Source organism: Culex pipiens, chromosome 1 (genome assembly GCF_016801865.2).
Source record: "Culex pipiens pallens isolate TS chromosome 1, TS_CPP_V2, whole genome shotgun sequence".
In the NCBI taxonomy this organism is placed as follows: Eukaryota; Metazoa; Arthropoda; class Insecta; order Diptera; family Culicidae; genus Culex; species Culex pipiens.
In genome coordinates, this window is record NC_068937.1 from 26,040,889 (window position 1) to 26,052,956 (window position 12,068).

Consider the following 12,068-nt stretch of genomic DNA (forward strand, 5'->3'; position numbering starts at 1 on the left):
CGACGCCATCCCCCTATTAACTGCATATAGGGTACATATACAATGTACGGAACACAGAGCTACATTGGCTTTGATTATCCAGTTTTCACAGCGGCGAGATGGCCGTGCGGGTTGGGGCGCGGACTTAGGAAGCTAGATAAGACTATCGCCGGTTTGATATTTTTTAAGATTACAGATATTTTTCCCTAGCGTCTGTTAGATGTAAATTTACACATTATTAGAGGGAAAATTAAAGCTTTTTTCTGACATAAAAGATGTACTCCTTTTTAGATGAAATTTTACCACGATTTTTTTTACTGTGTTTGCCTTTGAGGTGTTCCGAACTGGTGGATTTCAAGGGTAATTTTTTTTTATCAAAAACTTGATATAAAAAATTATAATTTGTAAACACAATACAATAAACGGCTTTCAAATGAAGGTAAAAGCTTATCATTATGTTCAGTTATCGCTTTTCTACGTTTTTTTAAATACAGTTCCGAATAGAAAGAATTTCTGTACGTGTCAAAATTCCAAGTCACAAAATTTCGTCCTGATTTGATTTCTCCTCGGTTTTAGCTACGGAAAACTGGTCGCCAACATAGAATGTGAAAAAACGAAAGGTATTTTGGGGGAATGACAAAAAATGTCAAAAAATGTTGCATTTAACGCGTCTCAAAACTCGATTTTTTCCTAGTCCTAGTTTCATAAATTACCATTATTGTTCTCGGACAACAAACAATTTTGATCTTCCTAATTCCGCCAAGTAGTTATTGCTAAGCATATTCTGGAAGCCGCCTCCCCTTATCGCCTTCCAATTTCATTAAACGCCGTCGTCGGTGTTGATTTTAGCATTTAGTCTGGCCGCGCGCACCCACGAAGATTAAACGTATTAAAATTTGCCTTCCAGAAGGAAAGGAAAACAAAAGGGTAATTAAAGTAATAAAAGCGAGCAGCTCGTGCCATGGTGTTGCAGCTATTTGCGATAAACTTTAATAAGTTGGGATGAGGGAGGGTCGTTCAGCAGGTAGACATCGTTACGCCTGTTAGCAAAAGCAATTGTCGTTTCGTTGCACTTTGTTAATGCCTAACACACTACAAAGCTGTTTGAGGAAGCACTCTGTGGCTTGAAACTCTTGGTTATGCGATAGCGATAATTGTTGAATATGGTAACGTTCTGATTGTTTTTTTGTTTCGGCGAGGAGGACATTCTTTGTTCGGAGATTCCAGGAAGCGCGGTTGAAGAAGTGGCCAACAAATCGTCCGGCGGATCATTCCCAGCAGCTTCATCCAATCATGGTTGCTTCGTTCCTTCTTTTCGATTTGTGTTTCAACCACCAGCTCTCCCTGAACCGAGCCACCACCATCCAAATCCGTCATCAACATCCTCCAGATATCAAACAATTCCGACCTTTCGACTTCCCCGAGTGTGTTTGTATTCCGTTGGCGCACGAGCGCCCAGTCCAGCCCCCAAGAATTACGAATACGATTGATTTAAATCCTAAGATTTCTTGTTTTTAATTTCAGGCACCTACGGCAGCGGCTCGGCCGACGGTGCTTGCAGTGCGGACGACTTTGAGTGCATCACGCACCACGACCAGCTCGGCATGGAGGCGATCCGTTCGCTGCATCGGCAGCTCGACGACGACGACAACGGGGACATTGACCTGTCCGAGTCGGATGATGTGAGTAGAACTTGTCCTTTGAAGTCATGATCTGAACTGACCTTCTCCCCCTTCCCCATTCCAGTTCCTGCGCGAGGAGCTCAAGTACGACTCGGGCTACGAGAAGCGCCACAAGGCGTTCCACTTCAACGACGACATGCACATCTCGGTGAAGGAGCTGTGGGAGGCGTGGCTGCGTTCCGAGGTGCACAACTGGACCGTCGACCAGACGACCGAGTGGCTCGCTCAGAGCGTCCAGCTGCCCCAGTACGTGCACCTGTTCCGGCTGCACAAGGTCACCGGCAAGGTGCTGCCGCGGATGGCCGTCAACAACATGCACTACGTGAGCAACGTGCTCGGCATCAAGGATCCGATCCACAAGCAGAAGATTGCGCTGAAGGCGATGGACGCGGTGCTGTTCGGGCCACCGAGGGGTGAGTTCGCACTTCAGAATCTGTAACATTCTCAACCTGAACCTCTTATTCTAATAGAAACGGGCACCCGGTGGAAGGACCTGCTGCTGGTGACACTGCTGCTGACGGCGATCATCGGCAGTTGGTACGCCTACCAGCAGAACAAGAACGCCAAGATACACCTCAAGCGGATGGCGAAGGACGTGGAGGGGCTGCTGAAGGCGGAGGTGGCGCTGCAGGACATGCAAAAGGTAGGAAAAGGAAAATTGCGATGGGGTTATAACTTTGTATTGTTCGTGCTAGCTTTTAGCACGTAAAATTTTGAGCCAAATTGATTTAAGAACGCTGTTGAATGCAGCATTCAATGAATCACCTTTGACCCTAAAGTTCGATTTCAATCCCGACATATTCAACAATAACCGCACAAAAACCCCTTGCAATTTTGTCACTCTTCAGAAGGAAGTACAGTCGTACAGTCCAGACTCGATAATCCGAAGCCTTGACTATCCGAAGGTTTGTATGAGCCTTCGGATAAACAAACCATGAACATTTATTTTTTTAACATTAAATTCGAACTCTTCGAACCTATTTTAGTCAAACTGCCTCAAAAATTACCAAATGCATTTTATAAAAAAAAAAAATTCTCCGACATTTGGCCGCCATATTGGATTTAAAAATTCTAATTCTGTTGTTTTTGAATAATTCTGACCCTAAACGCGAAAGCAAAAATTAAAAATGTTTAGAGGTGGGCAAAAAAAGAGCGAGCCGCTCAAAGAGCCGGATACCTAAAAAGTGCGAACGAACCATGACTCACAAAAAAAGAGCCGCGGTTGTTTTTGAAACTCCAATCTTATGAAAGAACCGTTCCAAGATGGAATGATTTTTAAACTTGTGTCTTTATTGAAGTTTATAAATATAATTCATTAAATTTTCAACAATTTGTAGTACATATAAACTTGTTTTTGGGAACTGAAAATGTTATTTGAACTAATGCCAAATTTATCAATTTTTTTCTATGTTGTCCATCAGGATAAAAAAATGGAATATAAATTTGAGCATTTCATATTGCCATATTGAGCCGCTCTTTTTTATGAGCGAGCAAAAATGAGCGGCTCCAAAAAAGAGTGATGTTGTTCATAAGAACTTAAAAAAACTGCAGAAAGCATTTTAGAGTGGGTTATACTTGAGGCTACCAACTGTACGGATTTTTTCCTTACCATACGGATTTCAGAACCTCTTCGCGGATTTTTACCAGCCCGGAATTTTTGTAGGGAATTTCACGCATAATACGGATTTGTACGGAATTTAACAACTTTTTAATCATTGAATTGATTTTTTGATTTGGTCGAAGCTTTTGTTAACTAGAATTTTTTTTATTTTTCTGTGAGTTTGATTTAAAAAGGGAGAGTTTTCCGGGGTTTCCTCAATTCAAACTTGATTATCAATAATTCTAGTGTTTTTGAACTATTGTCTTTCATATGTTGAAAGGACCTTTTAAAAAAACGCTAGAATTCATCTTTTAGAAATTCCTTACTAAATATATTTATCCCTTTCCAAAGGCTATCTGAAACTTGTGAAAACATTTGAACATTTGAATTAACAAATCTAGAGTTTTTTTAAAGGTCCTATAAACTGTTGTGTTTCAAATGTTATAGAAACTCTGGAAAAGTGTTCGAGAAAACGCTACGAACGATATTATTCGTAAAAGCAAACTTGACATTTCGTAAACTTTTAAACGCTTAACAAAAAAAAAAAAAAGAACATAATGATTTGATTCAAATCACACTTTATTCTATAAATACTTTTAAACGTGCAAGGCATTAGCACTCTGATAGCATTTTGTGAAATTTGTTAGCTGTGAAAACACAGTTTTATATTTTTAATGTTCTAATTTATTAAACTTAATTTATCTAAATAATTCATTGACAGTTTTTGCTATACCATATCGGCAAAGCGTACGGATTTTTGCTCAACAAGAGTTGGTAGCCTTAGTTATACTTAAGCTCGTCAAAAAAGAAAAAAAAAATAATTATAAGACATTGAAAAAAAAAATCCTATTTCGATTATCAGAAGTGATTTTCATTGCGAGACCTTCGGATAATCGAGTCTGGACAGTGGCGATCTGATCTTGCCACACGCTGCAAATGCGAGAACTGGCCAAAGAGGATTTAGGCAGAGGACGTTTTGTCACATGTAAATGTCCGACTTTTGAATACATTATTAATTATTCCTCGGGACTCCTAAATCAACCAAATTTCGGGACAAAGCTCGTGTCATTGTTTGTTCCAGGTCAAACATTGAAACACGTTTTTGAAAACGGCAAAAGAGAATGGCAGATAAACGGAAAGGGAGAGAGCGATAGATGAAAGAGAGGGATAAATGAAAGAGAGAGAGAGAGATAAATGAAAAAGAGAGAGAGAAATAAATGAAAAAGAGAGAGAGATAAATGAAAAAGAGAGCGAGAGATAAATAAAAAAGAGAGCGAGAGATAAATGAAAAAAAGAGAGAGAGAGAGAGAGAGAGAGAGAGAGAGAGAGATAAATGAAAAAGAGAGAGAGAGAGAGAGAGAGAGAGAGAGAGAGAGAGAGAGAGAGAGAGAGAGAGAGAGAGAGAGAGAGAGAGAGAGAGAGAGATAAATGAAAGGGAGAGAGAGAGAGAAATGAAAGAGAGAGAGAGAGAGAGAGAGAGAGAAATGAAAGAGAGAGAGAGAGAAATGAAAGAGAGAGAGAGAGAAATGAAAGAGAGAGAGAGAGAAATGAAAGAGAGAGAGAGGTAGAAATGAAAGAGAGAGAGGGAGAGATAAATGAAAGAGAGAGAGAGAGAGATAAATGAAAGGAGAGAGAGATATATGTAAGAGAGAAAGAGATAAATGAATGAGAGAGAGAGAGAGAGAGATAAAGGTAAGAGAGAGAGAGATAAATAAAAGAGAGAAAGAGATAAATAAAAGAGAGAAAGAGATAAATGAAAGAGGGAGAGAGATAAATGAAAGAGAATGAGAGAGATAAATGAAAGAGAGAGAGAGAGATAAATGAAAGAGAGAGAGAGAGAGATAAATGATAGAGAGAGAGATAAATGAAAGAGAGAGAGAGAGATAAATGAAAGAGAGAGAGATAGAGATAAATTAAAGAGACAGAGAGAGATGCAGCGTTACGAAAAAAAAAAGATTTAAGACCCCTTGCCGTAACAAAATTAACATACAAATGTTCAAAATTTGGTATGGTGCGTAAACGGAACCCCGACCCCCTACAGCGTTACGTTATAAAAGAACGCTCTCTATTAATTTTTCTAAAATATTGAGACAGAGCCAGGGTTGTATAATATCAAACTTCCAGTGCTCAGCGACTACAATTATCATGCTTTTCTGATAAACTGCCCACCATTGAAAAAACGGCTAATATCCACTTTTGACAAAAACGAGATATAAGCACCAGGTGATAGAGGATGTTCCAACGCATCTTCTGGAACTTGAATTTTGCTGAAATAGTGTTTGGACTTGGCTGCCAATGCGAAAAACCAAACGGCTAATATGCCACTCTTATGGGAAATTGCCTTGACGCAGATTTTGTGACAAACACTAAAACGCGTTTTTCTCGGAATACTTGATTTGGCATAATAGCCGAGAGGAGGTCTGGCAACACTTGCTGGATGCGGTCGAGTCTAAAATCGCGGTCGTTTGTTTCTAGATTTTGTGCTGCTGAAAAGCGAGTTTTGGTTCGAAAGTGATGTCAATCGACGCGGAATCTGTTCGTGAATACGGAAATAATGAAGTTTTTGAGCAAATTGTGGATTTGAAGTGTTTTCTGGCCAAAATATTTTTGGCTCCTGGAATGGCGTCGACGAAATGATTTGGCGTTTTCAGAGCATTGCAGTTGTCTTGGTGCCTGCCTTCAGTGCTCGTGTGTGCGTGTTGCACATGAGGGCCTGACAGAGAGAGGCTCGAGATTTAGGGTGGTCCTTGGACCTAAGCTTTAAAATAGAATCTGCAAGAAATTCTTAGTTTTAGTTATAAAATATAAAAAAAGGAAAATAATAGTGCGCGTTGTGTTTGGTGTATCAGAATGAGTAGTGGCTGAAAGGGCAAACCGAAATATAGAAAAGAGCCAAAAGCAGAGAGCAATCACAAGAGTGTCGTGTGTGAAGTCGGCGAACACATGATTGTATTGGTTCATGTTACCTTTTCCTGTGTGCTTTGCTGTGCACGGTCGAATGTGTGCGTTCGGTCGGTCGCGGATGTGCGAGTGTGCGCTTGGCAGGCGATGCCAAGTCCACTCCAGTGGCGTCAAAACAAACACACAATGACACAGGCCAGATGAAGGAAATGGAGGAGAGAGTGCGAGAGAGCACTGAGAGCGCACGATGAAGGGAAAATCTGCGACGGCTTTTTTTTCGGCAGTGTGCCAAAGAAGAATAGGAAGAAAACCGATGATACTCAGTGCCGTTCAGTTGTAGTCGTGCGATGGTGCTTACACGGGGGAGAGAACGAGAAAGCGTTGCTACCACAACACAACATCAGCAGTGCAGTGCATCCAGTTAATTTCATTTTCAAAGAGTTTTAATTGCCCAAACATTTTTGTTTTTGTTGTTGCTGATTCAAAAACTTCCATAGAGATACATATGTCAAGAAAGAGGTCAAGTTTAGTTCTAGAAGTATTATTCCAATGTGATGAGTGGGTGTACGACATGCTCTGCCTACGTAGTGTGTTGGGGATGCTTACAAAATCAATCAATTGGTCATCTCTATGCGAAAGAGATTTGTGCTTCATATGTTAAGCAGTGAGATCTATTTTTCGAAACGGTTGTAGAGGTGGAATGGAAACAGAAAAGAAATGGTAGTGATTTTACGTAAAAAGTGTGTGACATATCGGGATCAAATAGTTTGAGTGAAAACATAAGTGTTTTTGAGAATGAATGATGTTCAAAGAAGAAGAGCATGTTGATCGATAGTTAGAGTTCTGACTAAGTAAAAAATGTGGTCTGAGGGTAGGGTTTACTTGCCACAATGTTGTGAATGATGGCGAAACAAGCACTTGTGAAAAGATTTTCGGGTGAGTTCGTTTCATGTCGTGTGCGCGTGTGTGTGTGTGTGTGTGTGTGCGTGGTAGAGAGAGAGAGAGAGAGAGAGAGAGAGTGTCCGCGTTTATAATGTTTTTTTTTTTTAAATAAATCTGTATCGCCGTGGGGTTTTGTGCACTCAGTCGGTTCGCGTCATGTCCGTCGCGTTTGATTTTCGTCGCTGTCGATTTGTTTGATTCTGAATTGACACCCGGTTCTGTGCACTCTGCCGGTTTGCGTCGCGGCCGTCGCGCTTGATTTTTTTTGGTACGGTTCTTGATACGATGCGCGGGCGATTTTCCAGTAAAGCGGTTCATTTGAAATGAATAGTTGATTTCGGGCGAGCTCGTTTCATGGCGGTTTTTTTTGTAAAATTTAGGGTATTTTGCAGTTAAAATTCGTTAATTTTAGAAATTTTGTCATCGACGCGTTATTGATTCAAGACCGGTTATTGATTTTGTTAATTTTGTTTTCACGATGTCGCGATATCAATAGATTTTGTTTCGTTTTGTAGTGTTTTCGAGTTATTCGCTAGAATTTTAAGTACACGTGACTAGACCTTTCCTTAGCATCGCAGCTCGTAAGGCAGGGTGATAAGTATTATTTCAACGTGATTATTCACGCCATTTCTATAACGTCGCAGACTATCCCAATCGTACGCCATACGTATAATTTAATAATCAAGTATGTAAACCGCTCCAAATTAACTTACTTAGGTTAATATTTTACCCTTTAATTACATATCGTTTTGGTTTTATCTTTCCACAGCCGGCTGTCTAAGATAAAAACACTTCATTAAAAATTTAACAACAGTTAAACGGGAAATGTCTCATCCGCAGCATCCGATTGTTTGCCTTGAGAATAAAATATAATACCTTTCAACAAACACTATGATTTTGGGTCGCATCATCATCTTCTATGATGAATCCTGACCAAACACCCTATCCTACTAACAAGTTTTCAGGTTCCTGGCGCTCGTGGGGTGTAAGCACAGAGTAAATCAGCTGCCCTAGTAGCAACCAGCGCTAACTAACATTCCCGTCCCTTTAAAATCGAGATCTACAAACTGACATGGCGGGCGCCGTTGGTGGCCAATGACTGTTACCTATTCGCAACTGATCTAGTTTTGGCAATCATGGTGTTTTATCTTTTCAGCGCATTCATACATGCTGTTGATAAGGGAAACACCACTTGATCGTCGAAGCCTATGATCAGTAGGGCTGAAGGGATATTACGGTTCTGTTCAGCAACGGAGGGGCAACCATGGGTGGTCTCTCATGCTCATGCTCATGCTCATACTTGATTTGGCATAATAGCCGAATTTTCAATTATGGGCAGTAAAGCAAAAGAATCTTCGGCGAATTTTATGTGAAAGAGTGATTGAAAGAGAGTGCTTGCATGCAAGCAATCACGAGATAGATTTCTATCACTCATTTACAATACTGTAGGGAAAAAAAAGAGAGAGAACGAGAGGAAAAAAGAGAAAGTGATTAACAAAACAAAGCAAAGGAAATGGGGTCAGACTGAAAAAAAGAGAGTAGTTCTCTTGCTTACTGTCTTGCTTTCATTTGTCATTTGTCTGATTGATTTGTTGTCTTCGGTAAAGTTTAACTTATTAATGAGGACAACATAACAAAAAGTTGGCAGATGTACTTGGTCTTATTAAAAATGTTTTAAAAATCAGTTTAAAATTTGTCAAAAGTTATTAAGTGATTGATTTTATTAAACTTTTATATATATTTTTACGTAACAAAATAACAAAATGGAAATCTATGGAAATCGAAAGAGGTTCATCTTTTTTTTACATCGAAAATGAACTAAAATTCAAATAAATAATGATTAAAAAAGCAGGAATTTTGATATTACTCAAACTTTATTAGAAAATTTTGATGTTTTTTTAAATAAAAAATTCTAGATGACCTCAAACCTGATTGACAAAATCAAAAGGGTTTGTTATTAATTTATTAATTGCAATTTTAACTTATTTGTTATTCGCTGCTCTTCAAATAAAGGAGAAAACAGAAAAAAAACATGATTACAGTGTCAAACAAACGCGAAGCGGTCAGGCCTACTGCGTAATGTTTATCGCAGAGATGATTCGTTGAACTGGACTTTTTGAGTTATTAATTTTAATGAATTACACATGATTGAGTAATGAGGTCTTTTTTCCCCGATAACGCCGTAAAAACTTTTAATTCAGGCTCTTCTGGTAGCACTTCCATCCTGAATGCAGCAGCAGTAAGTCGATGCCTCTGTGCTATCTTATGATAACTAGATAGGAGAACCAGCAAGCTTAGAACAAGAAAGACATTGAAGTGTTGCCATTTCAGCTTGAAAGAATATTATAGTTTTTAATGAAGATGATAAACCTAATGACTATCGATTTTTGATTTTGACGGTCACGTGACGCATTTTTGCTTGGTCTGTATCGTGATGGCCAACCTCCCAAGGGAATGTTACCGTAATAATGAACTGCAATCTTCCCTTTCAGGAGCTCGAACGCGCCCGCCAGGAGCAGGAGAACGTGGGCAAGGAAAAGATGGACCTGGAGCGCCGGCTCCGCGAGGCCCCCACGCTGTCCTCCTCCAACTCGGACCTGGAGCTGCAGCAGCTCAAGCAGGAGGTGGAAATGCTGCGCTCGGAACTGTCCCGCGCCGAGGTCGAAATCAACGACCACTGCTGGACGCCGCCGCAGGGCTTGCAGGCCTGGCTGCAGCTCACCTTCGAGCTGGAGAACAAACACCACATCCGGAAGCGCATCCAGGCGGAGAAGCAGCTGATGTCGGCCCGCGAGGCGTGCGAAAAGCTCAAGAAGAAGCGCTCGAGCCTGGTCGGCGCGTTCGTGTCGACGCACGGCAAAAGCATCGACGACGTGGACCGGAGCATCGTGGAGGCACGGCACGCGCTGAACGACGTCACCAACGACCTGCAGGAACGCATGTACCGGTGGAAGCAGATCGAGCAGCTGCTCGGCTTCAGCGTCGTCAACAACAACGGACTGGTCCATCTGGAGAACCTGCTGTACAACCGAAACGGCGGCTCGGGCAGTAAAAGCTATCGATGTGAGTGGTTTTGGGATCGTTGGGAGGTCGCTGTGATGATTGTAACGCACTTCTTTGTACTCTTTTGCAGCGCGTCTATCAAGCAGCCAGGACGATCTAGATGACGATTCCGTGCAAGGTAAGCTACTCAGTCTAGACAACTTTTCCGTGTTTTCATCGGAGTAGTAACTCTCTAGTTTATTACTTTCTCTGAACCCGTTTTTCGGTTTCCTCTGTTTCCTTATTGATTACACGTTACGTTTCCTTTTTTGTTCAATTCGATTCGAGATCATCACCTCTCTCAAGCATCAGTCCATCAACCTTCACCGTAAAGTGTGTGGAAGGTTTTGCGCCCTCGACCCTGCTCCCTTCAGTGCAAGCAAGCATAGCTAGATTAGTTTAATTACACAAAGTTGAGCGCACCACAATCAATTAGAGTAGTAGAAACCAGGCGCGGACGTTAGCAGCAGTGTCGTGACAGTGCGCAGACCTCCTTTTATTCAAAGTAGTGCTTATTTCTCGTGCACAACCACGCACATCCACACACAAAATCTCTCTTTTACTCCATGTGTTTATATTTACGTCGACGACGACGCTCGGATTGACGACCTGACAAAATGTTATCCTAACCACCCCTCCCCAAAAATACTCCAGAAGGGGAACTTATTCAGAGGAACCACACACACGTAACATTGTGCTTAAGATTGGAAGACCGTTGTGCAATCTCTTGTATTTTAAAACAAACTTAGTCCATCCTATATTTAATTCTCTTAAATTTAGGAAAACGACAAAGACACAAAAAAAACAAAACAAAATTCGTATAAATACTAGCAAGTAACAAACAAGCATAAGGCAGCGACATATTAACAGCATTGTTCGTCAAACATCGAATGTTTAATTGACTACCAACTGTTTCCTTTCCCCCAGTAAGACTCAGTGTGTTATCAATCAATCCTCAAATCTATGTGTTAAAAAAACTAATGGATAGTTTGTAATTCAATGTTTTTGTTCAAGTGGAACTTGAAAGATCAAAATTACATTTTCCTGAGCGCCAATTCCATGCCAAAATTATTTGTCTTTAACCAAACTTTTAATCTGTTTCTGCATCTGAAAACAATAGTTTCAATTTTTTATGAGTTTACAAAATTTCTGTTGTGTTTTTTGAATTTATAAAAGATACCACTGCTGGGAAATACATGTTATTCAAACTTCAGATAATATTAGCAAATGTCATTGGAAGGGTAAGTGTCCCTATATTGGACCCGGTCCACTCTTTCGCCCTATGCTGTAGAATTACGTTAAAAAAATTCGTAGAATTCACTCTAAGGCTTTGAATAGTTAGACCCAAATTAAGGACTCTTGTCATTCAGTACGATAGCCAAGTACTGATTGTAAATTTTACTGAAATTAATGTCAGCGTATTGCCTGTTACCAATATATTTTGTTTAGATGAGGTAATGCGGGGGTTTTCAGCTGTCAAAAAATACAGTACTTGTTCGGTAACTGGGCGTTGTTAAACAGGGTTGCTTTAAAACTAAGCCGTGACCCAGTTAAAAAGCAGACAAACGTCAAAAACTCGAAATGACCGAGGGGTTACTGGATGTAAAAATCATGTTCAATAAATAAAAAAACTTTTCCAAATTATTTTTTGATTTCAAGTCACAGAAATATCAAAAATATGCTTTGTAAATAAATTTGAGTAATTTTAATTTTTTATATTTCATTAGGAAAATACTACGCATTGGTGATCCTCTCGTAATTTTTCGTTCAGCCCAGCTAGCGAGCAGCGTTCGGTGACTAGGCTACGTTCTCAGCACTGTTACCGTTGTTACTTCTTTCAAATTTTCTTTAAAAATCAGAGGCAAAAAATTATTTTAGAAATTTAGGTAATTTGCGGAGCTTTTCAAGCGATTTTGAAAATT

General features: G+C 40.1%; 1 protein-coding gene across 5 annotated transcripts in view; it reads left to right on the forward strand.

Moving 5' to 3' along the window:
* LOC120413320 (stromal interaction molecule homolog) overlaps positions 1-12,068 on the forward strand; it is a 62,534-nt gene that overhangs the window by 22,702 nt on the left and 27,764 nt on the right. For 4 of the 5 annotated variants that reach the window (XM_052706581.1, XM_039574085.2, XM_052706580.1 and 1 more), the window contains 5 exons: positions 1,483-1,661; positions 1,726-2,074; positions 2,132-2,304; positions 9,597-10,167; positions 10,238-10,285. In XM_052706581.1, the coding sequence (XP_052562541.1) occupies positions 1,483-1,661; positions 1,726-2,074; positions 2,132-2,304; positions 9,597-10,167; positions 10,238-10,285 (1,320 nt within the window). The remainder of the gene's footprint in view (positions 1-1,482; positions 1,662-1,725; positions 2,075-2,131; positions 2,305-9,596; positions 10,168-10,237; positions 10,286-12,068) is intronic. The other variant, XM_039574086.2, reaches the window with a different exon arrangement.